Here is a 23,325-nt window from a genome sequence, read left to right on the forward strand (position 1 = left end):
CAGTACAATGCAGTCATAAAAATACGATAAATTATAAAAATGTGTTTAAAAAAGGAGAAAGGTAGTGTTCATGGACCATTCAGAAATCTGATGGCAGAGAGGAAGGGGTTGTTTCTGAATCATTATGGGTCTTTAGTGTGCTACCCTCTCCCTGGCTATCCTGTTGTGTTTTGCATATGTGTAAAATGCCTGCAAGTCTCTTTAATCCCAACAACTAATGATATTTCATAGCCCCTTTTAAAAACTTCCAGCTTGGTTTGGCAACAACATCTCCTCCATCAGCACAGGTGCAGCACCTGGATGTGTACTTAACCCTCTGCTCTACTTGTTTTACAGTTACAATTGTGTGGCTAAGCACAGCTCCAATGCCATATTCAAGTTTACTGATGACACAACAGTCATAGGTCAAATCAATGTTAGTGACCAATTAGCATATTAAAAATCTGGCTGAGCGGTGCCATAACCCCTTATTCATCTCAGCAAGACCAAGGAGGCAATTATTAACTTCAGAAGGAGGAAACCAAAGGTTCATGACAGTCCTCATCAGAGGATCAGAGGTGGAGAGGGTCAGCAACTTTAAATTCCTCGGTGTTATTATTTCGGAGGACCTGTCCTGGGCCCGGCACATCAGTGCAATTACGAAAAGAGCTTGGCAGATTCAACATGACAACTAAAACTCTGACAAACTTCTAGAGCTGTAGTGGAGAACATATTGACCTGTGGCAACACAGCCTAGCATGGAAACACCAATGCCCTTGAACAGGAAATCCAAGACAAAGTAGTGGATACAGACCAGTCCATCATGGGTAATGGCCTCACCACCATTGAGCACATCTACACAAAACATTGTCGTAGGAAAACAACATATATCATCAGGGACCCTCACCACATGCTCTCTTCTTGCTGCTGCCTTCAGGAAGAAGCTACATGAGCTCAGGACTCAAACTACCAGGTTCAGGAACTGTTGTTAACCCTCAACCATCAAGCCCTTGAACAAAAGGGGATAACATCACTCAACTTCGCTTGCCCCATCATTGAAATGTTCCCATAATCTACAGACTCTCCTTCAAGGGCTCATCATATGTTCTCAATATTTATTGTTTATTTATTTATTATTTTTTCATTTTGTATAACCAGATACAGTTTGTTGTCTTGGCACACTGGTTGAATGCTCATATGGATGCAGTCTCTCATTGATTCTATCATGGATGTTTTGAGTTATGTTCACAAGAAGATGAACACAGAATATAGAAATCCACAGTAAATTACAGGCCCTTCAGCCTACAATGTTGTGCTGACCATGTAACCTACTCCAGAACCTGTCTAGAATTATCCTGCTGCATAGCCCTCTACTTTTCTAAACTCCATGTACCTGTGTAAGAGTCTCTTAGAGGACCCTATTGTATCCGCTTCTACCACAATTGCTGGCAGTGCATTTCACACACCCACCACTTACCCCCTTGTACATACCTGCAAGCACCTTAAAAGTATGCCCCCTCGTGTTAGCCATTTCAGCCCTGGGAAAAAGCCTCTGGTTATCCACTCAACCAATGCATCTTACACACCTCTATCAGGTCACCTCATCCTCTATTGCTCCAAGGAGAAAAGGCCAAGTTCACCAAACCTATTCTCATATGCCATGCTCTCCAATCCAGACAACATCCTTGTAAACATCCTCTACACTCTTTCTATAGTATCCACATCCTTCCTGTAGTAAGGTGACCAGAAATGAATATAGTACTCCAAGAGGGGTCTGACCAATGTCTTATATTGCTGTAACATTACCTCATGGCTCTTGAATTCAATCCCATGGTTGATGAATGCCAACATACCATAGACCCTCTTAGCAACACCGTCAACCTGCATAGCAGCTTCGACTATCTTATGGATACAGACCCAAAAATCTCTCTGATCCTCCACACTGCCAAGATACTTACCATTAATACTATATTGTCTTCAAATTTGACCTACCAAAATGAACCACTTTACACTTATTTAGGTTGAACTCCATCTGCCACTTCTCAGCCCAGTTCTGTATCCTATTGATGTCCCTGTTGTAACCTGTGACAACCCTCCATCCACAACACCCCCAACCTTCTTGTCATTAGCAAACTTATTAACCCAGCCTTCTATTTCTTCATCCAGGTCTTTTATAAAAATCACAAAGAGGGGTCCCAGAACAGATCCCTGCAGAACACCACTGGCCAACGTCCTCCATGCAGAATACAAACTATCTACCACCAGCCTTTGCCTTCTGTGGGCAAGCCAATTCTGGATCAATAAAGTAAGGTCTCCTTGGATCTCATGCCTCCTTACTTTCTGAATTAGCCTTGCGTGGGGAACCTTATTGTAAGACTCACTGGTCTATAATTTCTTAGTTTATCTCTATTCCCTTTCTTGAACAAGGGAACAACATTTGCGCCCCTCCAATCATCTGGTACTTCTCCCATCTCTACTGATGATGCAAAGATCATCGCCAGAGGCTCAACAATCTCTCCCTCGCTTCCCACAGCAGGCTGGGGTATATCTCGTCTGGTCCCAAAGACTTATGTAACTTGATGCTTTTCAAAAACTCCAGCACATCCTCTTTCTTAATGTCTATATGCACAAGCATTTCAGTCTGCTGTAAGTCATCCTCACAACTGCCAAGGTCCTTTTCCCTGGTGAATACTGAAGCAAAGTATTCATTAAGTATCTCTGCTACCTCCTCTGACTCCATGCCACATATCCACTATCGCACCTGATTTGCCCTATTCTCACATGGCTCATCCTCTTGCTCTTCACATACTTGCAGAATGCCTTATGGTTTTCCTCAATCATGCTTGCCAAGACCTTCTCATGGCCTCTTCTAGCTCTCCTAATTTCTTTCTTAAGCTCCTTCCTGGCAACCTTGTAATTTTCTAGAACTCTATCAGTATCTAGTTTCTTGAACCTTTTGTAAGCTTTTCTGTTCTTAACTAGATTTTCCACATCCTTTGTACACCATGGTTCTTTTGTTATACCATCCTTTCCCTGCCTCAATGGATCATACCTATGCAGAATGCATGTAAATGTACCCTGAACATTTGCCACATTTCTGCCATGCATTTCCCTGAAAACATCTGCTTTCAATTTATGTTCCCAAGTTCCTGCCTAGTAGTATCATTTTTCCCCCTATCCTAATTAAATGTTTTCCCAAATTGTCTGCTCCTACCTCCAGTGCTATGGTAAAGGAGACAGAGTTGTGATCACTAACTCCAAAATGCTCTCCCACCGAGAGATCTCACACCTAACCAGCTTCATTTCCTAATACCAGATCAAGTACAGCCTCTCCTCCAGTTGGTTATCTACATATTGCATCACAAAACCTTCCTGAATACACCTAACAAACCTCACCCCATCTAAACCTCTTGCTGTAAGATGCCAGTCAATATTAGGAAAGTTAAAATCTTCCATCACAACAACCCTACTATCATTGCACTGTTCCAGAATCTGCCTCTTATCTGCTCCTCGATGTCCATTACTACTGGGGGGGGGGGGGTTTCTATAAAAACACCCAGTAGTGTTATTCTCCCTTTCTTGTCTCTGACTTCCACCCACACTGACTCAATAGGTAATCCTTCCATGACTTCCTCCTTCTCTGCAGCGATGACACTATCATGCCCCTACCTCTTTTGCCTCCCTCCCTGTCCTTCTTGAAACATCTAAAGCATAGCACACTCAGCAGCTATTCCTGCCCGAGACAAACAAATCTCTATAGTGGCCGCAACATCATAGTTCCACGTATTGATCCACACTTATCCACCCTGTTTATGATACTCCTTGCATTAAAATAGACACATCTCAAACGATCAGGCTGAGAGCATATTTGCTCTATCATCTGCCTATCCTTCCTCAGAAACTCCCTACAAGATGTCTCTACTTGTGTGCCAACCACCCCATGCTCTGCCTCTTCACTTCTCAATAGAACATCCCAATTGAGTCTCAGGATTGCATATGGTGACTTGTGTACTTTGATAATAAATTTACTTTGAACTGACTTGAAACTTACTTTGTTTCCTTGTTTAAGTTTTTTCCTGCTCTTTTTATATCCCTCAAGGCTTTGTCCAATTTCAGCTTTCTTCTGTAATTGAAATAACTCAATTGAGGACATAAACTTGAGGATAAATCTTATCCTGTTACATCACTAACTTGAATCCTAAAAGGAACAAGTGAATTTAAGGGCAGGGTGGAAGTTGGAGGCAAAGTTGATTAAATACTAACCCATACTGAATTTGCTAATTTCATCAAATTTGCCTCCAACTTCTACCCTGCCCTTAAATTCACTTGGTCCATTTCTGACACCTCTTTCCCCTTTCTCAATATGTCTACCAATAGATTTTTGATACTTATTCCCATGGCTATTCTGACTATAACTCTTCCCAACCCGTCTTGTGTAAAAATATCATTCCATTTTCCCTGATCCTTTCTGTTCCCAGGTTGAGGCCTTCCTTTTCAGGACATTCTTTGTCCTTCTTCAAAGACCTTCCTGCACCACTGATCCTGCCTTCACCCTCATCCCAGACATCCACACTCACCCCATCTTCCTGATATCTTTATAGAGATAGCATTCTTGTCCTCACCACATCCAACACATCAATCTCCACAACGTCCTCCATCTTCAACAGAACCTACCACCAAAACACATCTTCATCTACTCCCCTTCCTCTCTCCACTTTCCACAGGGATCATTCCCTCCGTGATTCCCTTGTCCATTTGTCCCTCCCTACTATCTCCCTCCTGGCACATCCTTCCTCACCTCCATTCAAGACCCCAAATACTCCGTCCTGGTGAGGCAGCATTTTACTTGTGAATCTGTTGGAGTCATTTACTGTAGCCGGTGCATTGGTAAGCGCCAATGTATTGGTAAGCGCCAATGTCGAATGGGGGTCTGCTTTGTCAAGCATCTTTGCTCCATTCTTATCAAGCAGGATTTCCAGGTGGTGAACCATTTCTATTTCAATTCCCATTCTGACAATTGTGCCACAATGAGGCAACTCTCAGAAGGAGCAATACCTTATATTTCATAGGTAATAATGATAAGAACATCCATTTCTCCAACTTCCATTAATTCCTATATAACAATTACAACACAGAAACAGGCCATCTTGGCCCTTCTAGTCCCTGCTGAATGCTTACTCTCACCTAGTTCCACCGACCTGCACTCAACCCATAACCCTCCATATACCTATCCAATTTTTTTTAAAATGACAATATGGAACCTGCCTCCACCACTTCTACTGGAAGCTCATCCCACACAGCTACCACTCTCTGAGTAAAGAAGTTCCCCCTCGTGTTACCCCTAAACTTCTGCCCCTTAACTCTCAACTCACGCCCTCTTGTTTGAATCTCCCCTACTCTCAATGGAAAAAGCCTATCCACGTCAACTCGATCTATCCCCGTCATAATTTTAAATACCTCCATCAAGTCCCCCCTTCAAACTTCTGCGCTCCAAAGAATAAAGACCTAACTTGTTCAACCTTTCTCTGTAACTTAGATGCTGAAACCCAGGTAACATTCTCGTAAATCTCCTCCGTACTCTCTCTATTTTGTTGACATCTTTCCTATAATTCGGTGACGTACTCCAAATTTGGCCTCCCCTCCTTCCTCTCTTATTCCCCGTTCTCTTCTCAGCTGTCTCTTCTGGTGCCTTAACGTCTTCCTTTTCTCCCAGTCCACTTTCCCCTCCGAACAGATTCCTTCTTCTTTGCCTTTTACCTCTTCTGCTTATCACCACCCAATTTCTCACCTTCCCCTTCACCTGGACTCACCCCCACCCCCCACCTGCCAGCTTGTACCCCTTCCCCTCCGCCACATTCCTATCTTGCCTTCTTCTCCCGATGAAGGGATTCGGCCCCATTCGTCGACTGTTTATTTCTCTGCATAGATTCTGCTGAGACCCTTCAGCCGAGAGTCTCGATTGTCGGCTCCGCCGCCGGCTCGTCCGACCGTGACTGCGCCTGCGCAGCGGTTCAAATAATTTGGCGGCTTCTGTTCCCGCTCCCGCTCCGTCCGGTTGTTCCGCCATGGTGGAGGGGCCCGGGTGCGCGCTGAATGGGCAGAGGATCCGGAGCCGCGTCCGGACGGGACAGCGGCTGGTGGGGCTGCGAGGGAGCGCGGTGAGTGGCCGTCCGGCAAGGCCCGGGCTTTCACAGTCGGTCGAGCGCTGTAAAGGCAGGCTGGAAACGGGAGCGCCGGCGGCAAGTGGGCACCGGGGAATGACAGGAGGCAAAACGGGCGGAGAAGTCGGCGTTCATGCTCTCACGCTGGAGGTCCAGGTCGCATCGATTCTCTTGGTGCTGGCCACTTGTTCATGGCTGGTCTGCCTGAAACAGAGAAAGAGAGAGCAGCTCAATATATATATATATTTTTACAAAACTTAACATTTCTAGCTTTTTTGAGGGTTATCAATCTGAAATGTTAATTCAGTTTCTCCCAAACAGGCAGTGGGTAACGACAAGAGGCAGGTCCATAGAGAGTTTTGACAGCAGGTACAGGCGGAGCATAAGATAATGAAGATGTACAGAGTGGTTAGCTACTTCTGCAAAAAAAAAATCATGAATGTCCCACAAGTACATTGCTATGAGCAGACAATTGCTAATATCGTAACGTAAGTAGAAAAAGTTATATTTTGGCTGTGTGCTTTATAGAGTGAAGACAATGCAATCTAAGAAATGGAGTACTGCTGTATTAGCATTTAGAATATTGCAGCAAAGTGAGTTCATTTTATTTATTGAGCCTTTGATTTCACTTACACCATTGACAAAACCAACATTTATTAGCCTTTATTTTCACCTGATAAATCCTGTTTTCCTATGTGTACAATGGCTGGAATGGTTGGCCCTTGGGGAGTATTGAAGAACTACTGGTCCTTTGGTGTGCCAGTCCAAGGGTCCCTGAAGGCATTACTAAGTGGTGAAGGAGGTATATGGGATAATTGCATTATGTAGATATGGCATAGTATATAATAACAAGAAGGTTGTGGTTCAACTTTATCGAAACATTGCTCAGGGCACAGCTGGAGTATTATATACCTTCTGCTGGCTATACTTGGAAGAATCCCTTAGAAAGGGTGCAGTAATTATTCACTGAGATGTTGCTTGAAATGGAGTGTTTGAGTTAAGAATAGAGACTAAAGTAGGTAGTTTTATTTTCCTTTGAGTGCAGGAACTGAGAGGGACCTGATAGAGGTACCTAAGCTTTGGACTTGGGGTTGGTAGTAGGAAACTTTACCCTTGTATCAGAGAGTACATGTTTCAAATGCAGCCTTAGAGGTTTAGAGGAGATCTGAGGAAGAACTTCTTAATTTACAGGGTGGTTGAAATCTGAGGTCTTAATTTGTGTGGCTAGTGGAAACAAGTATGCTAACAATATTTAAAAAGTATCTGGATGATAACTTGAAACTGTTGGGACGTTGACGGCTATGGCCCAAAAGCCGTTAAATAGGATTAAATTGAGGGAGAAGTTGCTTTCTTGACACCACTGTACCAGGGTGATGATTTCTTCTCTGTTGGCTGCCTCATTATTATTTGAGATAAGGCTAATCAATGTAGTATCATCTGCAAACTTAATTAACAAATTGGAGCTGTGGGTGTACGCACAGTAAAGGAGGGGGCTTAGGACACAGCCCTGGGTGACCCCTGTGTTGAAGGTTAGAAAAGCAGAGGTGAGGGAACCCACTCTTACCACCTGCTGGCGATCTGACAGCAAGTCCAGGATCCAGTTGCACAAGGTAGGGTGAAGGCCGAGGACTCTAAGCTTGTCACGTCTGGAGGGAATTATGGTGTTGAATGCTGAACGTAGAATGTTGAATGTCCAAGACCAGCATTCTAACATAAACATCCCTCCCCTCCAGGTGTACAAGGACAGTGTGTAGACCTGTGGCTGTTGCAATATCTGTCAATCGGTTGTGTCGGTAGGCAAATTGCAGGAGATCTAGTATCGGTGGTAGCATGCTGCAGGTGTAGTCCTTGAACAGCCTCTCAAAGAAATTGATTATTATTAAGGTGAGTGCGACAGGACGCCAGTCATTCAGGCATGTTACCTTGGACTTTGGTCTTTTTTAGGTACAGGGACAATGGTGGATGTTTTGAAGCAGGAGGGCACTCTACACTGGGAGAGGGAGAGAATAAAAATGTCTGCAAACACACCAGGCAGCTGTGCTGTGCACACTTTGAGTACTCACCTGGGATGCCGTCCAGTCCCACAGTCTTGCGGCTGTTCACTCATTGGAAACACTTGCGTAACTCAGCTTCAGAGATGACCAAGGTGTAGGTCACATCGATGACTCTCCTTAGGGGCTCAGTGTTGGCAACATCAAACTGAGTGTTTTAAAAAAAAGACTTCTCTCGTATGTGAGGCAGCGATGTTGGAAACACCACTGCACTTAGCTTTGAAGTGTGCGATGGTGTGCAGGCCTTGTCATAAGCTGTGTGTGTTGTTGCTGGAGAGTTGTATCTGGATCTTGTCCCTTTATTGTCATTTCACTGCATTGATGACTACATAGTTCGTAGCTGCATTTCTTGAGTTCCCAGTAGTTACTGGTGGCGAAAGCTGTCTCACACGGTGAGTGCAGCCTGCATGGAACTATTGATCCAGGGTTTCTGGTTTGGATAGACCTTGACTGACTTCTGAGGGGGGGGGGGGGGGACAATGTCCTCGATGCACTTCTGGATGAAGCTCGTCACCCCTTCAGCATTTCGTACAAGAGGTCCATTCAATAGTCTTATAACTGGGGTAGAAGCTGTCCTTGAGCCTGGTGGTACATACTATTAGGTTTTTGTATCTTCTGCCCGATGGGTGAGTGTGAAGAGAGAATGTCTTGAGTTGGGTATATGGCCTGTTTTTGAGGCAGTGAGGAGTCTAAACAAAATCCATGGGATGAAGGCTGTAGTTTTGTGATGTGCATAGATGTGTAGCAATTAGTATACATGATTTACATGGACATGATAGATTTTTGTTATATTACTCTGTTGCTGAAGCAATTAGATGACTTGCTAGATCACTTTGGGAGATTCACTCAGTCAACAGTATTTCTGTGGGTCTGGGGTCATACGTTGTGTGCACCAAGTAAGTGTGGCAGTTTAGTAAACCAGACGGTTTTTTATTAACATCCTGAGAGTTTCATGGTCAAGATTATTATTTTTCTTTAATTCCATTTGACTTGAATTACTAACCTGCTGTCTGGCTGGTGTGATAGCGATGTGTCTCTGCCAAGAAGATGTAAGGTGCTCCTACTCTTCGCTAGTCTGTAAGTCACCCGTGGGCAAGGTGTAGCAACTGCTTCGCCCCCTGATAAAGGTTGTGAGCAAGTGGTAGATGCTGGTATGAACTGCTGGTGCATATCACAAGTCCTGGTTATATGACCTCTGATACCAGGCAGATAATCTCTGAAGAGTATTGATAATGGTTGAGGTCATCTGTCTTGTAAATACATGAACCAGAAGATGGCAATGGCAAACCACTTCTGTAGAAAAATTTAACAAGAACTATCAGGGTCATTGAAAAACCATGATCATCGAATTCATATGACATGAATGTAGCAAATGACCCTGCTGCACTGGTATTTAAATTCATGCCTCTAGAGATCTGTTGTCCAACCCTCAGCATTACTGGTACAATAATTTAGCCAAGATGCATCGGTTTCCAGTGCTGGGATTAATTAGGATTGACAATATCAGTCTTACTCCTCTTTTGCCTCCTCAGCTTGTCGCTACTTAGTCAAGCTTGGGCTAAGGAATAGAGTGTTTCATATCAAGACTGCAAATTAGCTGGCATAGTAATCATTTTAGATGGCAGTACATAGCTTCAGGCAGCAGAAAGGTTAAGTGATGTGTTGACTAGTTTACTGTGTTTGTACATCTCCAAATTTGATATTTGGCTTCAAGTTATTTGCGGTTAAAATGAGAAATGATATGTGACTTGTGGGATAGTTCATGCCTTTTAACCACCACATTGAATATAAAAAATATGTTTGCTCTGAAAAACAAACAATAAACACTAGAAATATTCCACAGGCAGTATTTCAAAGTTCAAAGTAAAATTTATTATGAGACTATGTACATGTAACCACATACAACCCAGAGATTCTTTTTCTGCAGGCATATTTGTAGAGCAGTAACTGTAAATAAAAAAAGGATCAATGGGGCAACAAATTGTAGCAAGAGAAAGTTTCCTTTTGTTGCCCTTCATCAGAACTGAAAAAGATCCCCCCCCCCCCACCCCTTCTTTCCGCTCCCCAACCTACCTACCATTTTTACTTTCCTTCCTCTGGTACCGCTCCTCCACCCTTTATTCCATGGTCTACTGTCCTCTGGCAGATTCCTCCTTCAGCCTTTTGCCTCTTTTCCCAGCTTCTCAATTTCTTCCCTTTTAGTATCCCTTCCTCCACACATCACTTGTACCCCCCTCACCTCGATTCACCTATCATCTGCCGGCTTCTGGTCTCTTCCTTTCAATCCTGATGAAAGGTGTCGGCCCAAAATGTTGACTGTTCATTTCCTGCAGTAGATGCTACTTGACCCTCTGAGTTCCTTCAGCATTTTGTGTGTGGTGCATTACCTTTATTGTTTCTTTCAGGTTACTCAGCTAAGTGGACGGAGTGATTCCTGTTTGCAAGCAATCGAATTGCTGAAAGGCAAGATTTACACTGGTGTGAAGACTCTGGGAAAGGAACTGTTCATATATTTTGAGAAAACTGCATTAAGGTTGTGTATCTTGCAATTTTCTTCCACCAAATGGGTGGGGGGGGGGGAGATCTGAACTTTTGATTATAATCTTGGACAGATTTGAAATGTAGATTATCTACATCAGTGTTTCCCAACCTTTTTTGGTTCAGCGCCCCCCAAAAACGCTTTCATATTTGCCAATGCCCCACTAAAGCACTATCATATTTGTCATCACCTCTCAGACAGACGTACTTTATTGATCCCGAGGGAAATTGGGTTTTGTTACAGTCACACCAACCGAGAATAGTGTAGAAATATAAAACCATAAATAATTAAATAATAATAAGTAAATTATTCCAAGTGGAAATAAGTCCAGGACCAGCCTATTGGCTCAGAGTGTCTGATCCTCCGAGGGAGGAGTTGTAAAGTTTGATGGCTGCAGGCAGGAATGACTTACTATGATGCTCATTATTGCATCGCGGTGGAATGAGTCTCTGGCTGAACGTACTCCTGTGCCTAACCAGTACATTATGGAGTGGATGGGAGACATTGTCCAAGATGGCATGCAACTTGGACAGCATCCTCTTTTCAGACACTACCGTCAGAGAGTCCAGTTCCACCCTCATGACATCACTAGCCTTACGAATGAATTTGTTGATTCTGTTGGTGTCCACTACGCTCAGCCTGCTGCCCCAGCACACAACAGCAAACATGATAGCACTGGCCACCACAGACTCGTAGAACATCCTCAGCATCGTCCGGCAGATGTTAAAGGACCTCAGGAAGTACAGATGGCTCTGACCCTTCTTGTAGACAGCCTCAGTGTTCTTTGACCAGTGCAGTTTATTGTCAATTCGTATCCCCAGGTATCTGTAATCCGCCTCCTTGTCCACACTGACTCCTTGGATGGAAACGGGTCACCGGTGCCTTAGCCCTCCTCAGGTCCACCACCAGCTCCTTAGTCTTTTTCACATTAAGCTGCAGATGATTCTGCTCACACCATGTGACAAAGTTTCCCACCGTGGCCCTGTACTCTGCCTCATCCCCCTTGCTGATGCATCCAACTATGGCAGAGTGATCAGAAAACTTCTCAAGATGACAAGACGCTGTGCAATAGTTGAAGTCAGAGGTGTAGATGGTGAAGAGAAGTCCCCTGTGGAGCCCCAGTGCTGCTGACCACTCTGACTTTCTTAGACACAGTATACTTCCTGGCACCCCCTTAGTGTAACAACAGGTCTATCACATGCTAACAGGAGAAAAATGATTCTGCTTTAATTTTTTATGTCTTTAAACCTAGCTTACACAATACCTGTGGTGCTGTACAATGTCATCCTTCAGCTTGATAGTTTTTAGCAAGAGTTGAAATATCTGGTTCAAGTTGTGACAGCAAAGGCCTTGAAGTGCCCATGAGTAACATTGCCCAACCGGTTTCTGTTTTTTGAGAGTATGTGGTTCACTGCACTGAAGCCTCATTCATCAAGGTTAAAGGATGGAAGTGCAATGAAGAGCAGTTTTTCTCTTTTCCAAAGATCAGAAAACTTTGTGTGACAGTGTGGTCACATACCATTTATATACTGCAAATGCTAACATTTTTGAAAAGCATTTTTACTGCTTTATCATTCTGAATTTTGATCATTTCTTCTTGCAAGCTCTCTTCCTTCCACCTTGCAAAGAAATGGCATAATTACATAGTCAGGAATTTCAAGCTCATTCAAATTCTTGAATCTATTCTGAAAATCCTTCTTCATTGACTGCATGTGTAAGCAGTACTCTTGCAAATCATCATCTATGAAAAAATGCCATGCTTTCCATGCAGGGAAACTGAAAACATTCTTCTCCCAATGTTTTGCATATTTCTAATCTTCTGATAAAAGTGGACTCTGCACTTTTTGCCTGGGTTAATTTGAAATTCTCACCTTGTAGTTTCATACTTAGAATATTCATTTTGTCGTACAGATCGGCTTGGTATGCCACATCCATATAGAATTTCAATCATCTTTCCCAAGCTCTTGTCAACTTTGAGGAAAAATTCAACCATGGTGTCAAAAAGACCAAAGAAACATTATAAGCAGCAGCCTTTTGACAGCCAATGTCCTTCAATGTGAAGAAGCAAGCATTCAAACTCTTTATTATCTTGGTATAACTTACAAAATATTCTGCTATTTAATGGCTTTGCCTTAATTTTGTTGATAACAGATTACAAGAGTCATGCTTGAAAGAAGTTCCTGGCTGAGGTTTTTGGTTGTGAGATGTTGACAATGAATTTAACAATGGATTGCGAACAGGCTCGGAATACCACAGTATGGTGACCTGTGCTCCAAATGTTGCACAACAAATTTGTGTTCCTAATTGGAATACTTTTATCCTCAATATACATTTTGAGCTCATTGTAGATTGATTCTCTGGTGATTTTTCTTTAGCTTTTTGCAAAAGAGAATCTCTCGATAAACTTTCAAATCTCTTAGTATCTTTCCCTTCAGTTAGTCCTGACTAAGGGTCTCGGCCCGAACGTCGACAGTGCTTCTCCTTATAGATGCTGCCTGGCCTGCTGTGTTCCACCAGCATTTTGTGTGTGTTGTTTGAGTTTCCAGCATCTGCAGATTTCCTCTTGTTAGCTGTCGATAAACTTTTCCATTTCTGACAAACCATACATGTGTCTTTAGTAATACCTTGTCTCGTACAGTTGACTCATTCAGTTGTTTCCCAAATTTTGTTTTTGTAACTCTGTGCATAGTCTTCAACGTCTTCACTCATTTTGTCAATACGACGAACTACAGAGTTATTACTCAGGGAAATTGAATTTAAAGTACTGGTATCCATTTTGAGAACACTTCTGATGCAGCAGGCATTATTAATCTTTTACCAGTTTTATGAGATTTTCCGCACATTGCTGTCACTTTGGAAATGTTACAAAAAGCTATGAGACCACTATCAAAGTCATTTTTAGCTTTCTTTGCAAATGACTTGAGTGTGCAACGCTTTTCAAGTGCTTCTTTTACTGTATCTTCTGAAACTGAGTAATACCGTAAGTAGCCTTTACAGGGTGTCTTATACGGAAGTGTTCCTGCAATCTTGATGGTTACATGGCTTCATTAGACAGTACAATATCACAAATAAGTTACATGGGCATTGCTGATCTGACAGGAATGGAATAAAACCATATTTCAGGTAAGTAACATTGTTTCTGTTTCTTAGCAGGATTAGAATTCAATGATTCACCACTTTCAGACTCATGGAGGTTGCACCATACATATTTATCCATCATTAAAATAAAAAAAAAACTAACTCAACTGGGAATACCTATGGGATGTTGACTTCAACAGCAAGTTAACACGGAACAATGATAGTGGGACACAAAAGAATGGCAAGGCAAAAATGAAGATGACCACAACAGTAAAAATTACATTGACTATGATTCAGATTGGAATCATTGTTAGTTGGGAAAGAGCTGGTGTTCGGCAAGCAACCTTTATACTATTCCTGTTAGTGCGTTTGATTAATCACGCAAGGTCTTGTAATCCCCAAAGATGATTCTTGACTGCATATATGAAGCTAAGGTCGCTTTGAACACCTCAAAGAATCCTCGACTGGCAGGCTCATTGATAGGCTCTATTTCACCATTTGGTTCCTGCCAGTGCTGTATCATTGCACAACCTGTTTTCTATAGATCTGTAGAGAAAGTTGAGATTGTGTACCTGACTTATCATTTGTTAAATTGCATGAACTCGTTCCATGCCATGAGTCAGGGGGAACTGTTGGGCACCCTGGTTGCTAATTCCGAAAAATGTCTTTCGGTCGGTATGCATAGTCGGATGAGATTTCCAAGTTTCAGAAGCATTGGTACAACAAGTGCTCACCACCTGCAGAGCTGTAGTTCTTCTTGTGTTCCAGTTGGGCACCACTGATCTACATCCAGACTGACTATATTGATGACATGTTCTGAGATCGCTGAAAACCATTGGTAGCTGTGCCCTGGGGTGTTATTCTTTTACATCTCCTAATTTTTAAGCGGTGTCACAAATAAAATGTGGACACTTAGAAATTTAAAGACATCTATGGAAATACATTAAAACTATGATAACTTGGCCCCCTCAACTTGGGTGCTAGATTGATAGGCTTTCTGGACTACCAACACACCTTTTGAAATATGTGTCACTGAGTAAAATTAATTTTCCAGTGAACAAAGTGAATTTAAAGGGAACATTGAGAAGGAAGCCATCATGAGTTTAAACAGGGCATTGGGAGCAAGTCCCAGTGAATTTAAACAGAGCATAGGGAAGAGGATCCAAGTGCGTTTAAAAGGTGAGTAAGAAATGGGGACTTTCAGTTTAAAGGGACTGCAGGGAATGGAGCCATGGTGAGTTTAAGAATGCATGAAACAAGGCCCAGCAAGTGTTGAGAGCAAAGCACGCAAGTCAAATACAGAGCCACTGGGTTTTCCAAACTATAAAAAAGGAAATTATGGCTGTTCTACTGTAAATGTTAACTTTTAAAGGAACCTTCATCTTTTTGTAGGTACTGGGTGAGCCAAAGAATTTCTCTTAAATTTTCATCCTTCTGACAAAATTCTCTTTCTTCCACCATCACCCTCTGCTCACTTTCTCTGTTAGTTTGACCAATTTTTTTCCCCATTGGAACTGAGAAAGAAAGAATATTCCCACAGATTTTGCCTGAGTTTTCCCCATATCTATTTTTGTTTGTGTATTGTTCAATTTATGACATTATGAGTCATTACGTGTTATGACTCATTCAATATGAACTTTTAGAATAAGCTTTGTCTTTTTTTGTGCTTTAGACACCAAATGCTGTTTTAGATTTCTGAAATACAGGAGTATTCAATCGGCATGCACTCAACCTTCAACTACTCGGGAATCAGACATCAGTCTTTGATCAGTAGCAATAACTATGTTGGGGTGCTGGGCTGGGTGGGACAAGACAAGAGGACAAGATTTATAAATCTAATTAATAATCCATTTAACGTTCTCTTGAAAATTAAACATTTTATATTGAAGAAAGCACCGTTTGCTTAGTGATTGACAAGTACTTTATATTTGATTTTAAAACTCAGTTATAGTATGCAAGAAGATATCTGGTGCATTGTTGATTTGAAGTTTCAATTATATATCATTGCAGGATACATTTTGGAATGAATGGTTCAATGCGCATCAATTCATCTGAGAGAAAACACAGCAGTAGAGCCCCAGCAGTCTTAGAGATTCAGCTAATCAGTGATTTTATTTGTTTCTTTGAGTCCACGTTCGATATCAGGTAAGTTATTAGGTATAAGATTTGACTTTAGGTTTATTTTCATGCTTTTAAATTTTGCTTATTAGAATCTATTTTGCATTGATTGCTGATGCTGATAGAAGTGAGTTTCATATGTCATTTCCAGATTAGTTAAAACTTAAAACTAGAATTACATTTACTGTGTACATAATGCACATTTTGAAGCTATTTAGTCAATGTAATCTTGTAACTACTAATACAGTGGGCTCTGGTTAATTGGAACATCAGTTAATCAGGGCAGCTGCTTATCTGGGACAACTTTTAAAGACTGAAAACTAATTGAGAAAATAGCTGAGATTCCCTTTGTTTATTTCGGATACTAAGCTGTTTAATTGGTCTGGAGACTTGCCAAACGGTTTCTAACTAATGTCAGTCATGTGCACTTACGTGGCTGTAGACACTGTACCATGCTTAGAGTGAACAGTTCCGAAATGGCATCAGTTACGTATGTTTGTTTTCAAAAAGCAGTGATTTTAACTGATAGTTGGGAAGTCAGCAGCAAGACAATTCAAAACTGTTTTGCTCATTGCGGTTTCAAATATTGAGGCTTGGAGATGCCAGAATTGGCCAGGAGTGAAAAATGAAACTACTGCACTGCTACAACAAGTGGAACTACAAAGAATTTGAAGGTATCAGCAATCATCTTGTATGTTACAATAAAAATGAATATTTGGAAGACTCAATTGTCAGAAGCAGTCCACGGAAGGCAGTTCATTATCTGCACTAGAAGGGCGCTATGAAGGGAGTCCATCACCTGCACTGATTTTGTTCATTTACAGTCAATCAACAGTCATGGCAGCATAACTGGATGAATTCTTCTGTTGATAACTATTAGGAACCAATACAGTTTTATACCTCAGCAGTACTGGCAATCTTCTAATTTGTTCTGCATTTTATTTTAATTCATTATTTGTAACTCAGTTAAATGGTAGTTTGTCTTTTTTAATGCTTTTATAATTATAGCATTGAAGACTGGCTAATGGGGATTTGTTTAATTGGGCCAAAATGTGCTGTTTGTGATGTATCCCAATTAACTGGAATCCACTGTATTGCATAAATAGAAATGTCACAGGTATTCAGTTAAGTTGATTTTAGGTGTTGGTTAAGGACTATTTGTTGTTCAAGACATGGAAAACTACTTTTTTTGTTTGAAAAATGTTCCAAAAGAGTTGTAACTACGTGAACATCTGATTTTTAAGGTAACTGACAACACAGTATTTTTTTCAATGTTACATGGTATTTGGCATGGATATTGTCATTAATTCCATAAAATTAATAATCTTTGTAAGATTTAGTTTTAAAATTTGCTTTTCAAAACTGAAATTCCACTATGTCTTAACAATTTATGTACCTCAAAGGTTGCAAAAATTCAAGTTGTCATTTGTTATTAAAGGCTATTTTTGTTGCCTTGCACTTTAGATTAATTAAGTTTTGAAAGCTGATACAAATCTCTCCCCATTAACAAGGGCAGGATGGGGAGGGTTAGGTTCCTAGAGAACTCTTGGTTATGCACTAACTTGCGCAGCAGGCAATTAACTTTTGCGGAGGATAGCATTTGCCCAACGTAATAGGTCAGAAATGAGTCAACCCTCTCCCACTTAGGATGCAGTAAATCAAACTGCCTTGTTTTGACCAGCTGAAATGTATAAATTGAAACTTCATTCATTCATTCGTCCAGTGACTATTGCTGCTAGATGGAAGATCCCAGTTGTCTCTTTTCCCCATTTTAACTTATTTATTTCACATTCTCCCCGTTGGTGCTTTTCATGGATCTCTATTTTATGTTTTTCCAAATGTGTTCTTTATGTTGCTATGTTGAAAATATTTGTTATGTAACAACTGAAATGAAATAAAGCCCTTTCTTATACAATTCTTTAAGTGAATGTTTGCTAATTAGAAGAGATAATTTTATTAGGAAATGGTTTGGGGGACGTAGTCTTTGGATAAAAATAAAAAATGGTTATAAAAATAAATGTGGGAGGTCTCAAGATGGCGCTTATGGAGTAAACCGCTTTTGGCTTTGCTCCAAACCTTTTACATCTTTTTAACCTACAAACACCCCTTAAATGATCTTTTTATACTTATTCTAAAGGGGTTTAAACATATAGAATTTTTCTTTTTAACTATTCGATCTATATTCAACTCGCTGAAATGTCTAAAGTAAAAGAATCGAAACAGACAAAAGAACCGATAAGTTTAGAAACTATTGTAAAGCTTATAGAAGATAAATTTGCGGGTCTGGAGAGAAAAATTACAGAACAGCTTTTTGCATTTGATGAGCGTTTAAAATCATTCGAAGGAGAACTTAAAATACTTTCACTGGAACTACAAAAACAACAAGCAAATATTTTGGTACTTGAAGAAGCTGCTCGTAAGAAAGAACATATTATCGAAACTTTGCAACAAGAGCAAGCTTCGACTTCTCAACAGATGGATCGTTATAAATCTAAAATTATTGATCTTGAAAATCGCTCTCGAAGACAAAATCTTCGGCTAATTGGGATTCCGGAAAAATTTGAGAACGGTGATCTTACCGTTGTCTTTTCTAAACTTCTAATGGATGTCTTCAGTTCAGAAGTTCTGGACTCTCCTCCAATAATCGATCGTGCTCACTGTATCTCTCGCTATCATTCTGATTCAGATAAACCACGGCATGTAATTCTCCGGATCCATTACCCTCATATCGAAGAGCGACTGATTCGAGCAGCTCAGAAAAAGGGTATGATTAATTTTCAAGAATTCAAATTTCGTATTTTGGAAGATTATAGCCCTGAAGTTTTAAGGGCAAGAATGGCTTTTAGACCGGTTATGTCTAAATTTCACCAGGAAGGCTACAAGCAAGTGCTGTTATTTCCAGCACATCTGAGAGTTACTTCTGAAGAAGGAACTGTTCGGCTGTTTAAATCTCCAGCGGATGCTCAAAGCTTTTTGGAACAATGACACTCTATCGGATTGACTAATGTAATAATTAGTCTATAAATTTCGATCTCTTACAGAATGATGGTGTTTTTTAGGTATGGCTGACATGTATTTTTTATATATTGTAAAAGTTCTCTTTTTTTTTGGTTTATTCTGATTTATTTTTTTTTATATTTTATTAATCTATTAACCTTGAAAATAACTGATTAGGGTTCCTCTTTTTAAGTTTGTATAAGCTGTTTTTTATATTTTTAACATTTAAATATTAAGATTTAAAAAAAAATAATAATAAAATGGCGTTTCTTCTTCCCGACAGACTCTAGTCCTTGGAACGTCATATCCGTTTTGATGAGTTTGAAAGTTTTAAACTCTCATTTAAAATACCAATTTAGTAGTATTTATTTATGGGTTTTATCAATTTAATTTTTTTAACCCTTTTGTTATATATATATATATATATATAAAAAATATTAATTTTATATTTTAACTTTTGTGATATTAACCCTTTCTTATAATATGGGTTGTTTGTATTTTTTTTGTCTGAGTTGCCGTCTTGAGACATGGGGGTAATTTTAGTATTAGATTGCCTGCTTGCCTCTTTTTGGCTTTTTTCCTGGGGTTTCGAGGGTGGAGGGAGGGGGGATTTTTCTTTTTCTTTTTTCTTTTTTTTCTTTTTGCTTGCTTTTTGCATAGTTTGATTTCATGAGCCTATATGAAACTACACAAATGGTTGCAGTGCAGTGACTTCCGGTTTCTCCTTGAACTTACTTCCTTCTTCTGGGTTCATGAGTTCACTTTTTTTTTAAACTTGTGTGTTAACTGTAATAAATATTGTCAATATGGATAGGATTATTAATTTTGTTTCTTGGAATACTAATGGTTTAAATCATCCGATCAAACGGAAAAAAATATTCAAAGTATTCCATAGAATGAATGCTAATGTTACTTTTGTGCAGGAGACTCATGTAAGGAAGGTGGATTGTCAACGTTTTTTTAGGTTTTGGAAGGGCCAACAGTATCACGCAAATTCGCAAGCCAAAGTAAGAGGTGTTTCTATTTTTATAGACTCATCAACTTATTTTATACATCATGAAACAATTTCAGATCCACAAGGTAGATTTTTGCTTATTACTGGCCTACTTTTTAATCAAAAAGTTGTTTTAGTTAATGTTTATGCTCCAAATAGTGATTGTCCTGAATTTTTAAATGCTTATTTACATCCTTTCCTAATCTGAATCAATATAGACTGATAATGGGTGGGGATTTTAACTGTTGTTTAAACCCTGTGATGGATAGATCTAAGCCTACCCAAACTCTTCCGAATAAATCGGCTTCTCTTATTAACTCTTTTATGATTGATTCAGCTATTTGTGAAATTTGGCATTTTCTACACCCTAATGACAAAGAGTTTTCATATTTTTCCCATATTTATCATAATTACTCAAGAATTGATTACTTTTTCATTGATCACCATTTACTCACAGACGTTACTGATTGTAAATATGACTGTATTACCATATCTGATCATGCACCTCTGAAGTTATCTATTAAAATAATGGATTCATATATCAATGCTAAATTTTGGAGGTTTAATCCTATTTTATTGCAGGATTTAGACTTTGTTAACTTTATTTAACAACAAATTGATTTGTTTTTCGCAACAAATTCTACAGTAGAGATCTCTAGTGGAATTTTGTGGGATACTTTTAAAGCATATATTCGTGGACAGATTATTTCATACTCTGCTGGAGTTAGGAAATGAACTAATTCTAAAATATTAACATTAGTTGATAAAATCAAAGCAATTGATAAAATTTATTCAATGACCCCTAGTAAAGAACTTTATAAAGAAAGAGTGGAACTTCAAATGGAACATAGCTTATTATTATCCTCTTCGATTGAAAGTCAGTTAATTAAATCAAAAACTCAATTCTATATGCATGGAGATAAGTCTGGTAAATTATTGGCTAACCAATTGAAAATTGTTTCGGATAAACGACAGATTACTAGAATTCGTAAACAAGATGGTACTCTGACGATCGACCACAAAGAGATAAATAGAACCTTTCAAGATTTTTATAACTCCTTATATCAATCAGAATTCACTAAGGACTCTTCTATAATAAATGAATTTTTAAGGAAATTGAATATTCCAAAAGTAACTGGTGAGGATAATGTAATTTTAGATACACCTACTACGGAGTCTGAAATAGAAAAGGCTATTTTTTAAATGAATTCTGGTAAAGCTTCTGGTCCAGATGGTTTTCCTGTAGAATTTTTAAAATCTTTTTCTCCCATACTTTCTTCTTGGCTTTGTAAAATTTTTGAAGATGTATTAAGTGTAGGTAAATTACCACAATCTTTTTATGAAGCTTCTATTTCTTTAATTCTTAAAAAAGATAAAGACCCTACTGAATGTGCATCCTATCGACCTATATCCTTATTAAATATGGATTTTAAGATTTTCAGTAAAATTTTGGCTATTAGATTAGAAAATATATTACCTCAAATTATTTCTGAAGATCAGACTGGATTTATTAAAAATCGCTATTCATCTTTTAACATTAGAAAATTAATTAATATTATTTATACTTCTTCAACTAAAATACCAGAATGTGTTATTTCTTTAGATGCTGAAAAAGCATTTAACAGAGTTGAATGGCCATATTTATTTACTACAATGCAACAATTTAATTTTAGTTCAAAATTTATATCGTGGATTTAATTAATATACCATAAACCTTTAGCTTCGGTTTTTACCAATAATCAAAGATCGCCTTTTTTTCAGCTATTTCGTGGTACAAGGCAAGGTTGCCCTTTAAGTCCTTTACTATTTGACATTGCTTTAGAACCGTTGGCTATAGCTATTCGTGAATCACCTCATATTCTGGGTATTACCCGTGGGGAGAGGACGTATAAAGTATCATTGTACGCTGATGATTTGTTATTTTATATATATCTGACCCTCAAAAACCTATCCCTGCTATTTCGTCTTTGCTTGCTCAATTTAGTAATTTTTCTGGTTATAAATTGAATTTTAACAAGAGTAAACTATTTCCATTAAATATGCAAGTTCCAATTTATAAACATTTACCATATAAAATTGTTACAGATTATTTTACTTACCTAGGTATTAAAATTACTAAAAAACATAAAGATTTATTTAAGGTTAACTTTTTACCTTTAATTGATCAAATTAAGCAACTTGCTATTATGTGGTCTGCACTATCTTTGTCATTGGTTGGTAGAGTTAATGCTATTAAAATGATGATACTACCTAAATTCTTATATTTATTTCAAGCATTACCAATTTTTATTCCTAAAGCTTTTTTTGATACTATTGACTCTAAAATATCTTCTTACTTGTGGCAGAATAAAAATCCTAGATTGGGTAAAAAATATTTACAGAAGCCTAAGAAGGAGGGCCAAACCAAACTTAAGATTTTACTATTGGGCAGTCAATATACGGTATTTAATATTCTGGACACAAGAATGGACTATAGCTACTTGCCCACAATGGGTAAATTTGGAATGTAAATCTGTGCAAGATTTTTCACTGATTTCAATCTTAGGATCTTCACTTCCTTTTTCTTTATTCAAATTGAATAAACAGATAACTAATCATGTAGTCAGATATACATTACGAATTTAGTTTCAATTTCGTAAATTTTTTGGTTTGAATAAATTTACTTTATCATGTCCTATAATATCTTAATTATTTTTTTCGGCCTTCATCTATGGATCAAGCTTTTCTTTTATGGAAAACAAAAGGTATAACATGTTTTCGTGATCTATTTCTGGATGATAACATTATGTCCTTTGAACAGCTATCTAATAAATATAATTTACCTAAAACCCATTTTTTTAGATATTTGCAAGTTAGAAATTTTTTGTATAATGAGTTAGTCTTTTTTGAAAGAATGTCCATTGGACATTACAGATAGAATTTTAGCCCTTAATCCTTATCAAAAGGGTTTAGTAGCCATCATTTATAAGATGATCATGAATTTACAGTTAGATGTATCAGAAAAAATTAAGAAGGAATGGCAAGAAGAGTTGCATTGTCCTATATCTACTGAACAATGGGAAAAAATTTTATTATTGGTAAATTCGGCCTCTATTTGTGCTAAACATGCCCTAATACAATTTAAGGTTGTACATTGAGCTCATATGTCTAAGGGTGAACTGGCTCGATTTTATTCTCATCTTAACTCAACCTGCGATAGATGTCATTCTGATGTTGCTTCATTGACTTGTATGTTCTGGTCTTGTCCTTGTTTACAAAATTATTGAAAAGATATTTTCAGTATTATTTCAAAAGTCTTAAATATTGATTTTCAACTGCATCCTCTTACTGCAATTTTTGGTTTACCAATGACGGATAATAATCGTTTATCTGCTTCATCTCAACGAATGATTGCATTTGTTACATTAA

General features: G+C 38.9%; 1 protein-coding gene across 1 annotated transcript in view; it reads left to right on the forward strand.

The window, feature by feature from the left end:
* Positions 1 to 6,019: 6,019 nt before the first annotated feature.
* The window catches only part of neil3 (nei-like DNA glycosylase 3), a 48,224-nt gene continuing 30,918 nt past the window's right edge, over positions 6,020 to 23,325 (forward strand). Inside the window, exons 1-3 of the mRNA XM_059974306.1 lie at positions 6,020 to 6,137; positions 10,597 to 10,724; positions 15,819 to 15,953. Of these exons, the coding sequence (XP_059830289.1) occupies positions 6,045 to 6,137; positions 10,597 to 10,724; positions 15,819 to 15,953 (356 nt within the window). The 5' untranslated portion in view covers positions 6,020 to 6,044. The remainder of the gene's footprint in view (positions 6,138 to 10,596; positions 10,725 to 15,818; positions 15,954 to 23,325) is intronic.

The sequence above is a fragment of the Hypanus sabinus genome, chromosome 7 (assembly GCF_030144855.1).
Source record: "Hypanus sabinus isolate sHypSab1 chromosome 7, sHypSab1.hap1, whole genome shotgun sequence".
Lineage (NCBI taxonomy): Eukaryota > Metazoa > Chordata > Chondrichthyes > Myliobatiformes > Dasyatidae > Hypanus > Hypanus sabinus.